Source organism: Sceloporus occidentalis, unplaced genomic scaffold (assembly GCF_023333645.1).
Source record: "Sceloporus occidentalis isolate IW3139 unplaced genomic scaffold, rSceOcc1.0.p SCAF_41, whole genome shotgun sequence".
Taxonomy (NCBI): Eukaryota; Metazoa; Chordata; class Lepidosauria; order Squamata; family Phrynosomatidae; genus Sceloporus; species Sceloporus occidentalis.
In genome coordinates, this window is record NW_028317021.1 from 396837 (window position 1) to 414110 (window position 17274).

General features: G+C 44.2%; 1 protein-coding gene across 2 annotated transcripts in view; it reads left to right on the top strand.

The window, feature by feature from the left end:
* The first annotated feature begins 6779 nt into the window (after nt 1-6779).
* Nucleotides 6780-17274, top strand: part of LOC149289959 (matrix metalloproteinase-17-like) — a 115246-nt gene continuing 104751 nt past the window's right edge. The window contains exon 1 of one of the 2 annotated variants that reach the window (XM_089489904.1): nt 6780-7062. In XM_089489904.1, coding sequence (XP_089346030.1) covers nt 6946-7062 — 117 coding nt within the window. In that variant the 5' untranslated portion in view covers nt 6780-6945. The remainder of the gene's footprint in view (nt 7063-17274) is intronic. The other variant, XM_089489905.1, reaches the window with a different exon arrangement.

Here is a 17274-nt window from a genome sequence, read left to right on the forward strand (position 1 = left end):
AAATATTGAAAGACAACGGACAAGATGCCAAAGAAGTCCACATGCATGTAGAAGGCATTTCTGTGCTCATATGAGTGAAGAGCCAGTTTTTCTCGCTGGCTTTAGTTTTCCACAGCATCCTGAATGCTGCTCTGGAATGTCCCCTGAGCTGTGATGGCCAAACCTAACATCCATACATTTATTTAATGCCTTTTAAAAAAGCTGTCCAAATTGGCAGCCATCACAATTTCTTGAGGTAGTAAATTCCAAAGTTTCAGTCTGTGCCATGTGAAGAAAGACTTCCTGTTCCCCGTTTTGAATCTCTCACCATTCAATTTCAGTGTATGTTCCTGGGGTTCTAATATCAGAAAAGTTGTATATATTTCTATCGTTTATAAGTATACTGAAGGTGCCAGATCCTATCTGAGCTTAGCAGGTGAGCAGGGCGAGCCATGCTTAATATTTGGATGGAAGATCGCCAATGAATGCCAAGCGTTGTAGGCTCTGTTTCACAGGAAGGAACTGTCAAAACTACCTCTGAGGATTCCTTGCCTAAGAAAACCCTAGGAAATTAATGTTATATTATGTTATTATCATTATTTCATTTTCTTATATCTTGCCTTTTTCCCAATATAAGGACTAAAGATGTCAAATGTTGTCACCATAAGCCAACAAGAGAGTTGAAGACACACAATCACATCGTGTCTTCACTTACTTGCCTTTTTCTAAGCTAAACAGTCCCAAACATGACAACTTGTGCTTTTAGGCAAGTTATTCCATTCCTCTGATCATTCTGGTTGTTCTTTTCAGCATGTTTTGCAACTCTAAAGTATCCTTTTTTAGGAATGCTAAACAGAGCTGTACACAACATTCCTGCCATGGTTGCACCATGGACAGGCATATGGGCAGTACAATATTGACAGTTTTTCTTCTGATTCCTTTTCAAATTATGCCCAACAAAGAATTTTCACTTTTTGCAGCAGCAGCACATTGAGTCAACATTTTTATCAAACTATCTACTGCAATCCCAAAATCTGCTTCTTCATCAATTGTTGCCAGCCCAAATTCCATCACTCTGTATGGAATTTTCTTTGCCCAAATATATATCACTTGACACTTATTTAAATTAGACTGATTTAATTTTCATTTACCATTTTAATGCCCATTCCTCTGGTTTAAAGATATCTTTTTGGTGCTCTTCAAAATCCGTTTTTGTTCTTACTGCCCTAAATAGATTAGTGTTATCTAAAAAAAAGGATAGCATCAAGAGATTCAGTACCTCAAGTGGGTAGATATATGTGTTTTGCAATTCTGTCTGCAGTCTTGTGTATCTCAGAGGTTTTTATTCTTAAAGTAAAGTAGGGAGGAGTAGTAGTAGTAGTAACAGATCTTATACAATCAGTCCTCCTTATCTACTGATCTTTTATCCACAGATTCAAGTATCCACATCTTGAAAATATTTTTAAAAACAGTATAAATTCCAATAGCAAACCTTGATTTTCCATTTTATATAAGAGACACCATTTACCCTTTCCACTGTATTTAATGGGACTTGAACATCCACGGATTTTGTTATCTGTTGGGGTGTGTGTGTGTGTCCTGGAACCAAACCCCAGTGGATACCAAGGGCCCACTGTCGTAATCTTTAGTCATAACCAGTTTTTACACTTCCTTCCTCCAAGTGTAGAGTTTTGCTTTGATATACAGTACTAAGATAATATTTTAATTATTTTTGTAATATTTCACTTATCATTTTATCATTGCCTTAGTGATGGTCACACTGCTAACTCATTGAGCTGGTATATTACTTAGTAATAGTTTTAGTATTTTAATGCAGTATTTTCTGCTTTTTCTTTGTTTTGTAAAAATGCACCTGCAAGTAGGCAAAACTGATAATGGCTTGCTTGCCAGCTTTGCATCCCCACCACTGTAAAAACAGTTCCAGGTGCCCTGAGGGGTAGGTAACAGGTCTAGGGACTATCTGAGGGTGACAAAACTTCATCCAGTAGAATAAATCTGATACATGTCTACTCACAAATAAGTCCCATTGAGTTCAAGTCCCATTTGAGGTCTTCCAAGATAAAACGGCATAGGATTGTAACCCAGATATTATTTTGTTACCTGCTGTGGTAAAACTGCTAGTCCGTATGTGCCAAAAAGTATGGAAGAATCCTGCAGTGCAGAATTTTGCTCTCTCAACTGGGAAGTCCAGAAGCTTCACATGCTGTTAGTTTCTGACAACTGGTACTCGATGTTGTGTGCCTTCAAGTCGTTTCCAACTTTTGGCGACCCTAAGGTGAACCTTTCATGGGGTTTTCTTGGCAAGATTTGTTCAGAGGAGGTTTCCTACTGCCTTCCCGTGAGGCTGAGAGCATGTGATTTACTGGTCATCAAAGGGAGAGCACTCCTGAAATCTTTGTTCTTTAAGGATACAATTTGGCACTTGGTTCACTAACTCTTCTGCTTAATTAGCTGTACTTTTCAGTCACCTTTAGGCTGGGAGCCCCAAGGAAGTTCTGGCTCCTTTCTCCAAAGAAGGGGAATTCTAAGGAGTTTCTTAGGCAAGAAATACTCAGGCCCCATTCATACTGACCATTTTGCGCTGGAAGGAACTGGGAATATTCGGTCCCCCCCCCCCCCCAATCCCTCCGGAAGCAAGTGCCCACTACCTCAATCAGGGTATTTTAACCCTGAATGCCCTCTCACTCCAGCGGAGAAATCGGTTTAAAATGAAGGTGCCTTTGCTGTCAATCAAATTCAGTTCCGCTTTCGTCATAGGTGATGTTTCCTGCACCCATTGGGCAATTGGAAGTGTGCTTCCCCCCTCCTTTTTTAAAAAAAACCAGGCGCCAGTATGCACATATTTTGTCAAATTTAAAAACCTCCTCTGTGTGTGTGTGTGTGTGTGTGTGTGTGTGTGTTGTGGGTATTTGGGTCACTGCAGGTTATGGATCTTCCCTTGGCCCCGTTTTCAACCCCAAAATGCAAGCTAATGCCATCTCTGCATCCTGCAACCTCCCTCCTTGCCACCCCAGAGTGCCTCATACACATGTAATAATAATAATAATAATAATAATAATAATAATTAATAAAAAATAATAATAATAATAATAATAATAACCAGAAAAGGATGCCATGCATTCTTTGCTTTCCCTCAGCTTCTCCTGAATTCCTTACAGACAGTAGCAAAAGCATTCTGTATCAGTTTGCAAAATTGGAAAGAGAAACATTTGTAACATTCACATTGTAGCATTCGCAAAGGAAAAAAGCCTCCTGCTAAGTGCCCTGCTGCTGGAAGCAAGGAAATGAAAGGGAAAGTGAACAGGCAGGCAGCCACATTCTATCTATATAGCTATCTCTGTAGCAAAAAACATGTGCATAGTTTGTCAGAAATAATTTTTAAAAATACAGAGAAAGCTGCCTAGTGTGAGTATGGAGGCTTGCTCTGTTCTGTGCCCTCCCTCTGACCTGCCCTGAATTGACCCTTCGTCCTACTCCTTCCTTCTCCTCCTGCTCCTGCTCCGTTAACCTGATTGCCCTCCATGGCTCCCTTCTTCCCCCCGGCTCCTTCATCCTCCTCCTCCTCCTCCGTCACTGATTCTCTTGGCACCCTTTGGCTCCTGCCCTCCCTCTGACCTAAACCCCTCCCCTGAACTTGCCCCGATCATGATCGGGAGCAAGTTCATATTCACCGAGCCCGGCTTTTTTCCAAAAGATACAGCTTTTACCCTGATTCTAAATGACCTGTGCTAAAGGGCATATGCCCTGAAACGGTTTTGGAAGCCTCGGATTCGCTTGTGGGAGATTTGGGGCAAATATGAACTTCACATGCATAATTCACTTCCTGATCCGGGGTAAAAGGTAGTCTGAATGGCCCTTCAGAAGTGGTTTTGACAGTTCTTTCCTCTGAAAGAGCCTCCACCAGCACCTGGGATTCCTTGGCACAAGTCCCAGAATCACCCAGTAAAGATGGCCCTTTGGCTGTGCTGACTGGGGCTCTTCTTTTCAAACTGAGGAAAGTTCTTTGTTTGCACATCTCCTATAATCCTGTAGCCAGTGGCTGCAAGATTCTGGGAGTCATAGTCCCCAAAAGTGTTTCTTTTACCCCCGAGCTGTTTTTTATTTCCAAGGATAGTACTGCATGTAGACATGGTGAAGATTTATAGCAGTATCTCAAATAATCTAAAACAAAGTAATACAAAATCTGGTCCTGGCCATGCAGGAATACATAGAATCCTAGAGTTGGAAAGGACCCCCAAGGGTCATCCAGTCCAACCCTCTTCTACCATGCAGAAGTTCAAATTTTTTTGTCCATCCAAAAAAGCTACTAGAACTCCCATCAATGTAGTTGATTCCAGAAAGTCTCTCAGCCTCAGACACTGAGAGTGAAGACACTTTCTCGTCAGACAGTTTGGTGTTCATTTTTGGTTTTGGTGGTTCAGCTTGAAAAGTCTGAGATTGGGAGATATTGGTCACTTTTTTCTTTGAAAGAGATAGGAGATGAGGCTTTGGGTCACAGCTGTGTAATGCAAATGGAATTAGCACCCACACACATAATTCACATAAATGTTTGCTTGCTACCTTTTGATCATTTGGGGAATTTGTCAACAATGTCTCTCTCCCCCCATGAGAGGGAGGGAATGAACATTTTTTTAAAAATCTAGATCTTTAGGAAAGAGAGAGTTTTTAAAAAAATCCCACCTGGCTCTTCAGGAACAAGATGAAAAAGTTGATTTGTCACAACACTAGTAGGCAATCTGGGGCCCTCTAGACATTTTAGATTATAGCCCAAGTCAGCATAGGGGGTAAAATCATACAATCTTAGAATCGTAGAGTTGGAAGAGACCACAAGGGCCATCCAGTCCAACTCCCTGCCATGCAGGAAATCACAATCAAAGCACCTCCAAGAGATGGCTATCCAGTCTCTGTTCAAAGACCTATAAGGAAAGAGATTCCACTACACTCCAAGGGAATATGTTCCACTGTCGAACAGCCCTTACTGTCAGGAAGTTCCTCCTAATGTTGAGGTGAAATCTCTTTTCCTGGAGCTTGCATCCATTGCTCCGGGTCCTAGTCTCTGGAGCAGCAGAAAATGAACAATTCACCTAAAGTAATACCCCACCTTCTAGCCTACTCTTTAGAAACCATGGCTTGTTACAGACTGCCAAAATAAAGCTGCTTCGGGTCTCTTTGGAGGTATGCTATTTAAATGATGCATGGGTCCTAAGAGTCTGGAGGTTGCGCCAAAGCCACACTCCATTCCTAAGCACTGGAGTGCAGCTTTGGTGCAGCTTCCGGATTCTTAGGATGCATGCATCATTTAAACAGCATACCTCCAAAGAGACCTGAAGCAGCTTTATTTGGGCAGTCTGTAACAGGCCTTTGTGTTTCAAAAGGCTGCTGGAATAAAAAGGTTTTAGTCTGCTAATGGAAGGAGGAGGGACATTCTAGTCTCCCTGAAAAGTGAGTTCTAGATTCTAGGGGCAGCTACCAAGAAGGCCCTCTAATGTGTCCCCACTAACCGTGCTTGTGATGATGGTAGGACTGAGAGAAGGGCCTCTCCTGAAGCTTTCAAAGTATGGGCAAGATAATACAGGGAGATGTGGTCTGCTTTATAGGTCATAAAAGCAGAACTTAAAAACATAAAAGCAGAAAATGGGTTAATTTTGAATTTTACTTTTTTAAATGTACTTTTTACTGATGTAACCTGCCTGGATGTTTCATCATTGGGTGGGCTACAAATAAATCACCCTCATTAATATTATTATTACTCCCTTTTTGCAGACTTGGGATTGTGGCCTTGCTCTGCTGGTGAGCAGGGAGGGAACAAAATGGTGGGAGTGCTGAGTGTGTGGCCATTGAAACACATGGGGCTCCAATATTGATGGATGTTCAGATTCATGGAATGGACTTTCTATGAATGGGAAGGGATGCCTGTAATTTGATAGGAAGGGCTGAAGATGGGTGAGCAGGGGCTCCTGAGGTAACATAGAATTGTAGAATTGGAAGAGACCCCCCTCCAGGGATGTAGCCAGGATTTTAGGAAGGGGGGGGTCCAGACTGAGTGCCACCATTATAATGGGGCTTGGGTGCGGCGGCGCAGCAGCACGCACCGTTCATTTTTCTAATGGAAGGTGGCGTCTGGACCCCAAGAACCCCCCCCGCTACATCCCTGCCCTCCCGAGCCACCCCAGTCCAACCCCATTCTGCCATGCAGGAACTCCCCATCAAAGCACCCCCACTGAGAGAGGGCCATCCAACCCAAGCTGATTCTCTTTTGAGAGTCTTGAATGCCTCCCTTTCTCCAGGGGGCGTTTCCAATAGAACCCTTAGTGCCCCTTCCTTTCCTGAAGGCCCTTCCACTCCCAGGCCTCAGCTGGCCAAAGCCGCCCCTGAGGGAGAATGGGAGGCCTGGCCTCGCTTGCCTGGGAAGGGAAGGCCGTGGCGGTCCTTTGGCCAGGACAGGGCCCGGGCTCCCCTTGCCTGGGGCGGCTTCCCAGGGCAGCCAGGCCGAGGCTGAGGAGGAGGGAGGGAGGGTGGCCCAGGCCAGGCCAGGCGGCGCTGTCGCTGAGGGACCCCTTTGGCCCCGCCCCCTCCTCCCTGGTCCCGCCCCTTCCTCTCTGGCCCCGCCCCCTCCCCGCCTCAGCCGAAGGACTTCCCAGAGCAGCAGGAGAAGGAGAGCCTCGCCAACTGGGGGCCGACGTTGTCGCCGGGGCGACCGCGCCGAGCTCTGGACAAGCGGCGGCATTGGCCTCCCCTCTTCTCCTTGCGGCGGAGAGTCTTGGCGAGGGAGGCTGAGGGGCGGCCTCTGGATGCCCTGCTGGGGGCCGGGGGCCCTGGCCGGAGGCGGGAGGCGCCAAGCTGGGATGTCGCCCTCCTCAGCCCCTTCCCCACTGCGGAGCGAAGGCGCTGGGCATCGGCGGCGCCCTTCCTCGGCGGAGTAGAGGCGGCGGAGGCGGCGGAGGGATGCTGCTGGGGGGCGCCTTCCCTCAGGAGATGCTCCTCGCGCTCGCCTTCTGCTTGGCCTCGCCGCGGACCTGGGCAGCCCCCGCCGCCGGAGCCGAAGAGCTGTCGCGGAGCATTGTGAGTCCCTCCTGCCTTCTTCTTCCCTTGTGCTCCTGCGCCAAGACACAACCGAGAGGGAGGCGGCAAAGGCCCCGGTCCTCCTTCTCCTCCTCTTTCTTCGGGGAGGAGGAAAGCGGCCCCCTCGCTTGTTGCTTTGCTTCGGCCAGGGAAAGCGGGCAGCGCTCCAGCCCCCAGGAGCTCTCTGCCTTCTTTGGGGTTTGGGGGTTCTTTTTGAAGGGGGGGCAGAGGGCGAGTCTTGGAGGCGACTCTCGGGGAGTTCCCCTGGACAACTGAACAGCAGCTGAAAGGGATCTGGGAGTCCAAGTAGACCACAAGTGGAACCTGGGTCCACAGTGCGATGCGGCAGCTAACAAGGCCAATGCGATTTTAGGCTGCATCAATAGAAGTCTAGTGTCTAGATCAAGGGAAGTCATAGTGCCACTCGATTCTGCTCTGGTCAGACCCCTAGAGTAAGGGCTGTTCAATCATGGAAGATGATGCCTCAAAGAGCGATGGAGTCTCCTTCTTTGGAGGTCTTCAAGCAGAGGCTGGATGGCCATCTGTCAATGGGGATGCTTTGATTGAGAGTTCCTGCATGGCAGAATGGGGTTGGACTGGATGGCCCTTGGGGTCTCTTCTGATTCTATGATTGTATGGGTTCTTTCTGCAGGCTCCCACTCCAGTTTCTACAGTTAGGCCCCTGAGAGGGAACCCCCTGAGACTGAGGCAAAGGAGGAAAGGTTTGCCCTCTTAGCCCTGTCTTGCTTGACACTAGCGGGGGGGGGGGGGGGGAGGCAGTGCTGTTGGTCTCTCTGAGCACCCATAACAAAACAACAGCTTCCCACAGGCACTTAAATCCCCTGTCTGGGCAGAAGCAAAATCGATCATCTTGCTGCCACTTCGCGTGATTTAGTAAACCATTAACGGTAATGCTTTGGTGCCATGTGAATACACAAATAGAGATGTGTATGTCAGTAACACTGAATGGAGAATTTCCCTTCCTCTTGTTCTTCTTCAGTTACGTTTGTCTGCCTTGTGCTACAGCTGAGGCTGCTTCAGATCCTTGTGTGAAAATAACCCTCCCTCCCCTTTCCCAGTCTCCAAATGACCGCAGCTTTACCTGGAAGGAGGAGGTAATTTCTTGGCGGTGAGGAATAACTGGAAATCAGGTCTGGGAGCCGTCCTAAAAACCCACCTTGTTGCAGGATGATGCTCTTCTTCCAGCGCATCCACATATGGCCGTTTCCTATGAGCCCCTTTCCCTTGGCTGTCCCCATTCTTGTGTGTGTGTTTCTAACAGAGGAAAGCGAAGCATTTTTTGTTGGCGGTGTGTGTGCCTTCTGTTGCCGGAGTGGATGGAGCCCAAGCAAATGCCAAATGCTACTCTCTCTAGGTGAAAAGTTTGTGTCAATGCTCTGCTGCCCAGATGCTCATTCTGAGGGTAGGAATGGGATTATATTTTGCCACAGGCTGTGCCCCCCCCCACACACACACACAACCTTGCACCATGGATTATCACATTGTGGCACTTTAATGATGATAAGGTCACCTACTTTCTCACAGAGGTGCTACTCTAAGTTGGCCATTGATCCCAAAACTCAAAGAGATCATAGAATTGGAAGAGACCTCAATGGCCATCAAATCCAACCCCCTTCTGTCAGAGACGTAGCCGGGGGGGGGGGGTCCGGGGGGTCTGGACCCCCCTTTCCGTTAGAAAAATGATTGGCACGTGCTGTCACCGCACCCAAGCCACATTATAATGGTAGCACTTAGTCTGGACCCCCCCCCTTCCTAAAATCCTGGCTACATCCCTGCCATGCAGGAACTCATAATCAAAGCACTCTGTGACAGATGGCCATCCAGCCTCTGCTTAAACACCTCCAAGGAAGGAGACTCGACCACACTCCGAGGGAGTTTGTTCCACTGTTGCACAGCCCTTACTGTCAGGAAGTTCCTCCTAATGTTGAGGTGGAATCTCTTTTCCTGGAGCTTGCATCCATTGCTCCGGGTCCTAGTCTCTGGAGCAGCAGAAAACAAGCTTGCTCCCTCCTCAATATGACATCCCTTCAAATATTTAAACAGGGCTATCATATCACCTCTTCACCTTCGCTTCCCCAGGCTAAACTCACCCAGCTCCCTAATCCACCCCTTCTTGGGCAATTACCATTTTGGTTACCCTCTGGACATGCTCCAGCTTGTCCACATCCTTTTTGAATTGTGGTGCCCAGAACTGGACACAATATTCCAGGTGAGGCCTGACCAAAGCAGAATAGAATGGTACTATTACTTCTCTTGATCTAGACATTAGACTCCAATCTGTTAAAGACATTTTAAATTTTGATCCTGTTCACAGGAGTGTTAACTACACCTCCTAATTTGGTGTCAACTGCAAATTGGATAAGCATGTCTTCCGTTACTTTATCCAAGGCATTGATAAAGATGTTGAATAGCACTAGGCCCAGGACAGTGCCACCCCACTGGTCACTTTTCTCCAAGTTGAAGAGGAGCCATTGCTGAGCATCCTTTGGCTTTGGCTGGTCAACCAACTACAAATCCACCTAACAATCACGTTGTCTATCCCACATTTTACAAGCTTGTTTGCAAGAATATCATGGGGACTTTGTCAAAGGTCCTACTGAAATCAAGATATGCTACACCACTCCCCTCATCTACCAAACATGTAACTCTATAAAAAAAAAACCTGGATAAGATTAGTCTGGCATGACTTGTTTTTCAGAAACCCATGTTGACTTTTAGTGATTATGGCATTCTTTTCTTAATGCCTGCAGACTGGTTTATGATCTGCTTTAGAATCTTTCCTAGTTTTGATGTCAGGCTGAATGGGCAATAATTGTTTGGGCCCCCCTCAACCTCCATTTTATTTATTTATTTATTTAATTTTTTGAAGATGGACATATTTGCTCTCCTCTGTTTGCTGGGACTTCTTCTTTTCTCCAGGAATTCTCAAACACTATTCATTCTCAAAGATTTGTTATTTCAATATTCTCAGATGTAGCTCAACTCACCCTGGAGATCTGAATTCATTTAGAGTAGTCAGGTATTCCTGTGCTACCTCTTTACTTGTTCTGTGGTGCATTTCCACAACTGCAGCACCCAGTCCATTATCCCCAGGTTGAACACTGTTCTCCTTTTCAGAGAAGACCAAGGCAAAGAAAGTGTTGAGCAGTTTTGCCTGTTAACATTTTGCTGCCTTCTCCACACAGCGGCCCTATCATTTCCCCCTTTTTCCTTTTGCTACAGACATAACCAAAAAAGCCCTTTTAATCGTTTTTAATATTTCTAGCAAGCCTGCGCTCATTCTGCACTTTAGCTTTTCTGATTTTCTTCTGGCTACTTGTTTGAATTCCTCTTTGGTGATTTCCCCCTTTTCACATTTTTTGTACATGTCCCTTTTAAATCTTAGCTCATTTGAATGTGTTTTAGACGTCCGTCTTCATTTTTCTAGATACCTCCCATTTCTCATCTCCATTGGAACTGTTTGAAAGTGTGCTTTAAGTATCTCACTTTTAAGAAACTCCCATCTCTCATGAAATTCCTTCTCTTTTAGTAATCCTGACCATGGGATCACTCCTACTATTTCCCTGCATTTGCTGAAATCAGCTTTCTTAAAGTTTAGAATGCATTGAAAGATACAGAATGAATTGGTACTGGATGTTTTTACGAGTTTTTAAAAAAGATTTGCATCGCTGGCAGTGATTAAACTCTGCATGCCCTGCTGCGTCTTTCCCCTCCGGTGAGGGAAGTGGAGGACTCTCCCTCTGTCATCCCCCCCTCCGTCTCTTGGCAGCTGGTGGCTCCAGGGAGAAGCAGGAGACGTTGCAGCCACCACCATTGCCTCAAGACGCCCAGCTGTAGACCGTTTCTCATATGGATTGCTTGCACCCTTGGGTGGGAAGCACCAAGCTAGCAAGCACATGTGAGCAACAGAGATGCGCAGAGATGTGTGTATGAACAACAAACTTGGAATGCATGGGTAAGATTATTTGCATTGTTGCGCTAAGAAAAATGACATCTGAGTGACCCCATTGAAAACTGTGTTTTGGAGTGTTGAATCAGAGTTGAAACATGGGCCATCAAGTCTAACCGCTGCTCAGTGCAGGAACTGCAGCCAGAGCATCACCAGCAGGGAGCTGTCCAGCCTGTTTGAAGACATCCAGAGAAAGAGTCCCCACTGCCTCTGTTATGTAATTGAGTCAAGGTAATTCTAGGCAATTGATTCATTCTGGATAAATGGTGAAAGCAGGCCTATGACCTATTAAAAATGAATTGTAGCTCTTAGAGTTTTTTGCAATTGACCTTTTTTTATTGCTGGGGAATTTGTTTTGTGAGGATCCAGGGGCTGATAACTGGAAAAATGGCTTTTGGAGACTCTCCTCTCTGCCATATATTTATGTTGCTGTTGGGAGTGGTGCTCATGTGCCCACCAGTTGGAATAGCTAAATAGGCAGTACAAGGAATGGGACTTTCTTGGTAGTAGCCTTTTCAGTTCTGGAGCTTCCTTCCTGTTGCTTTGCCCATCATACTTTCAGTGCAGGCCATTAAGAGGAAAGTTCCAAGACTTTTTGAAAATTGATTTTCTTTCCAGATAGGTAAGTACTCCACTCTGAGCAACCTCAAATGTGGTTTAATTTCCTCAAATCTGCTTCTGCCTGATACTTTTATTACTTGCAACTTTTTTTAAAAAAAAATGTCTTTGAAAGTTCAGATATGAAGGTAGCGAGTGAATAAATTCATCAGTTCTGCATCATGGAATTGGTTACAGATGTGAGAGCTGGACAGTGAAAAAAGCTGACAGGAAGAAAATCAACTCATTTGAGACGTGGTGCCAGAGAAGAGTGCTGAGGATCCCATAGAGAGCCAAAAAGACAAACAAGTGGGTTTTAGAGCAGATCAATCCTGAACTATCCTTGGAAACCAAAATGACAAAATTGAGGCTCTCATACTTTGGCCACATCATGAGGAAAAATGAATCATTTGTACATATGTGGCTGGATTATCCCTTAGTGCATGAATATTGGACAGAAATTTTACAACTGATCTCCAAGATCACTAAACAAAGTATACAATTATCCCCACTCCTGTACCTGTTCTCCATTTTTATGAATGAAAATAAAGCTCTGCAACATAAAGAACTTATTAGTTTGTTTCTGGCTGTTGCCAGGCTTGAGATAGCCAGGAACTGGAAAACGGGAAAGTTGAATATTGCAGGATGGTGGACTAGACTCTGGGACTTGTGGTTGATGGAGAAAATGGCAGATAATAACAACAGAGCGAGAGGCTTACACTCTGGATTCACCTTTCATAAGATTTGGCACCCATTTATTGAATACATCCAGCAAAATTTAGTCTCTAGACATCCACCAAATGTAGCTAATTTTTTATGGAAAGATGTCTTTCAGGATCCCTGAATCTATAATTTTCAGGGCCTTATCTGGGTTATTGCCTGTATTTATTGTTGTTTTGGTGTACTGTTTGTTGTCATGTTTTGTTTTAGAATGTATTAATAAAATTTAATTTAAAAAAAGAAAAGAAAAGGCAATGATGCTAGGAAAGGTAGAAGGCAATAGAAAGAGAGGTTGGATTTGAGGACATAGGCCTGAGCCTACAGAACTTGAGCAGAGAGGATGAAGACAAGAGGTCTTGGAGATGTCTCATCCACAGGTTCACCATGAACTGGAGTTGATTTGAGGACAATTAACAACAACAATTAGCTGTATGTCTGAGTCAGTGTTATATGACAAGGACAGGGCAGGTTTACAGGTAGAATTAAAAATCAATATGATTTAAAATGCAAGGCTGTGTATGTTTACCTGGAAGTTAATCCCAGTATGTTCCATGATATTTACTCCCACATGAGTATGCTTAGGATAACAATACAAAGCAAATACAGTCACCCCTCCTTTTTCATGGGGGATCCGTTCTGGACCCCCTTGCGAAAATGGAGTTTCACTTATATTAAGCCTCACTGGCTTGAATATATGCGCGGGCACGCACCCCATTCATTCCTCCTCCATTCTTCCCTCGTGCATAAGCAAGGGACACAAGTCTGAAGACCGCGAGAACAGAGGGAGGACTGTAAGTCCCATTTTAAAAGGAGTCTAACTTTTGTATACAGTCCTGGTGTGGAGTACTTGTCTGCTTGGTTCATTTTGTCAGTGGGATGACAAGAACATCTTCTTCTAGGGTTGTTAGGTTTGAAGTATGCTGCCTAGCCCAAGGGACTAACTTCACTTACCCCAAAGGCTGAGTGAAATTTAAGATCAGCTCTTCTTCTTTTTTAATAAAGCAATGCTATGCCATGTGTGTTTTTCTCACCAGAATACAGTGTGAGTAGGTGGTCTGTGAAAGATCAAGGCATTATTCCAGAGGTACCATCTGGTTCACAGTCCTCTCAAAGGATAGCACCATCTTAAAATTCAGAGGAGAACTGATAGGAGCTTTTTCAAGGTCTGGTTTGAAATCTCTGTTTCTAAATTGGCTACTGTTTTGTATGCTATTCTTGAGGGGGCTTGTGGCCAAAAGGGTAATTTATACAATTTTGGATTAGTAAAATATACAAGAGGTTTCTGGTCTGGAATTTTCTCTTATGGATAATCTCAAAAATATACAAGAAAGAAGTGAGTCAGTCAACCTATTCGTTTAAAAAGCTGCTTTAAAAATGGGGCCTTCTTAGTGACTACTCCCCAAACGTTTCTAAGAGAGACCAAGCAGGCTCTTGCTTGATTATCTTTCTGTCAGGTAAGCAAAGAAAATCTTTTTAAAAAATCACCCAGCACTTTAACACTTAGGCTTGGTTTCTGTTGAAAAGAATTAAAAATCTTGGATGCTGTTATATTTTTTAACTGTGTGTGTGTGTGTGTGTGTGTGTGTGTGTGTGTGTGTCCATGCTTTCAAGTCGCCTGTTGACTTGTGGCGACCCCATGAATTTTTATAGGATTTTCGTAGGTGAGGAATACTCAAAGGCGGTGTTGTCAGTTCCTTCCTCTGAAATATAGTCTATAGCACCTGCTGTTCATTGGTTGTCCCCTGTCAAAGTCCCCTGTTTCTTTACTGGGTTTTAAATCTTTTTGTATGTTTTAAATTCACATATGTTGGAAACAACTTGAAGACACACAATAACAACAACGAAACCCGAGCTTTATTTTTGTCAACAGCCTTGAATGCTAATTGAGACCAAAAGGCAAGATATAAAATTTGATAAAAATATTATGGGAGATGCAGTGTTAGGTTTGTTTACCTGAGAGATTATTGCAGTATTTACAGGAGAGCCAAAATCCAGGGCTTCAGATACACCTTACCTTATTTACATTTTATTAAAATGTAGATTTTGCTTCTATGGAAAGAGGAGAAGGATAAACACCTCAAATGCTTTCATTTCAAACCTATTCAAAGTGCATTCACAGTCTAGCTCATAAGGAAAAGAATTGTTTCTCCATGCCTCTTCTTCTCTGCCCCCAAAATTCCAATTCTGTTTGTACTTACTTAGGACTAAGCACCACTGAACACACTGGGACTTATTTTTCTGAGCTGACATGTGTAAGCAGTGTGCTGCAGCTGTACATTTTTATATGACCCTACTTGAAAGCAAGCCCCATTAAACTCACTGTGTCTTGCAGAGCAGTCTATGTGTCCACTCAGAAGTATTCCAATTTGAATGAGACTTACTCCCAGTGCTAAAACAGATTGGGGCAAACTAAATGTCCTGGTGGTAATAATCAAATTAAACTTGAGAATTGTTCCTCATCACATCCCACCAACCTGAATTTTACTGTAGTAGCATGACTGCCTAACAACTGCCCCAAGCAATGTTAAAACCAACTGATCATTTTCGGTTTCATTACCTTGCTTTTGCCTTATGAAAGCCAGGTTGTTTACATTCTTTCCTGTTATTCATTAGTTAGTCAGGTTGAGGGAAAAGACACAGCAGCAGCTGGTCAAACGAAACAGAAATTGGATTCTCCCCTGAATACAAGGGATCATGCTGAGGTTTAATATTGCCTCCATCTCTCTCTTTCCCTTACAGTGAGATAGTGGTAATTTCAGAATTGCAGATGCTCTTCATGACAGCCACCTCCCCACCACACCCCATAGCTATGTCCCCAAGGAGAACCCTAACATGCAGGTGTCCACAAATCAGTTCTACCACTTTTTCTTCCACGAGCAGGTCTTTTGGTTTTTATTGGTTCTTAATTGTTCATTCAAGACCAAGCCACATCAACATGTTTAGTATAATAAAAGGAATCACTTACAAAGGCATGCTGTTACTAGGAAAATGGTTTCTGTCATAGCTAGTGTGAGGGTTGCTGCTAAGCTCAAGAAAACATGAGGGTGGAGAGGGAGTAAATAGCAGATGATACCATCATCCTGGATAATCAAAAAGTTCCAGCATTATTAACTTCTGAGCTCTGGCTGTACTAGACTGCTGTTCTCTTCTTCTATTTTTTCTTGAGCTATAGTATAAAACAGTGTTAACCAGATTAATGGCTGATGAAAATTTGGGACAGAAGTTGGACAAGTTATTTTTTCTGGAGTACAATTTCCAAGATCCTCAGATGGCCTGGTCAGTTGTAATACCAGAGAGTAAATTATCCCAGCTTTGGTTTCAGGTTCAGAGGTTATGGCTGTCATTATGTCGGCTGGCATAGCTGCATAGGCTTGTTGCTGTGTGCCTTCAAGTGGTTTCTGATTTATGGTGAGCCTAAAATGAACCTGTCATGGGGTCATCTTGGCAAAATTTGTTCTGATGGGGTTTGTCTAAGGCTGAGAAAGTGTAACTTGCTGAGAGGTTGAGAGAGGTTTCCATGGCTGAGCAGGGATTCTCTGGAGTCATAGTCCAGTGCTCAAACCATTACACCATGTTGACTTTCTAGGTACATAGGCAGGAGAAATAAAATCACTGCAGAGACTGCAGTGGGTGGAGAGCTGGTAGGGTGGCAAGAAAAGCCATCTCTGTCTGGAGAGAAAACTGCCCTCCTGGTTCCCAAGTTCAGCTAGCAAGGCAGATTTCTCCAGCAAACAGGATGGCTTTTTCTGTTATCCCCCTGCTGCCACAGAAAGTGGCTAACACTGACATAATGTAGTGTCCATATGAGGATAAATCGCCAGAAAGATCCTAGCCACAATATCCTTCTGGATATTAATTGCAGGGAAACAAAATAAAAATGAGTAGGAAGGGGACACAACAGAAATGATTTGCTACATTTTAAAGTAATTGAAGTGATGCATAACAACATCTACAGGGCCTTTAGATGTCAAATTCAGAGTTTAAAGTACCTCACTGCACCACTGCATTTGGTCTGATTCAGCAGGGCTGGACTTATATTAGTGACCCACTGTGGCATCTTTAGCTGGCCAGTTGTGGTCCTAGCAGACTTCAAGCAGTAAAAGAGAGACAAGAAGCAAAAGAAAAGGGAGATAGGAGCAGAACCAGAACCATGAACACAACTGTTCAGCAACTAGTGTGCTAGGATACGTAGAAGTATTATAATAAATAATGCAGAGAAACAACAAAAAAGTAAGAACAAGAGACCTCTTTCACAACATCTACAAGCTCAAAGGGAAATTCAAACCAAGAATGGAGATGTTCTGATCAGAAGAGGAACATACTGCTTGGCATCTGACTTTCCCCTTTCTGATCATCATTTAATCTGTTTTACTCTCACTTATATCCCACCCCCTTGCCATACTGCCCTCTGCCAATTCCATAACCTCCAATCTGTTAACTCTAATCTTCTCACTCAGTCCTTGGATTCATCTCTTGCTTCTCTTAATCTTGGGGACTCTGCAGATTCAGCTATGTCTTTGTTTAATTCCACTCTTTCCTCAGCTCTTGACAGCTTTGCCCCTGTATCTACGTGCGTGTCCTCCTCTTCTTCTATGACTAGGCCTCAGCCCTGGATCACTCCCATCGTTAGGTTCCTCCGGTCCTGCTCTCGAGCGGCCAAACGTCTCTGGAGAAAGTCCAGGGAGTGGGCCAACTTTATCCATTATAAGTTCATTCTCTCTTCCTTTTCACGCGCCTTAGCTATGGCAAAACAGAATTATTATAAACTATTGATCTGCGCCAACGAGAGGCGCCCACAGCATTTGTCCTCTTGTTTCAACACACTACTAAACCTTCTCCCCCTGTTTCTTCATTATTTTCTCCTTCCGATTTTGCCAATTATTTGATTACAAAGATCACTACTTTTCGGTTGGAGTTGACCCTTT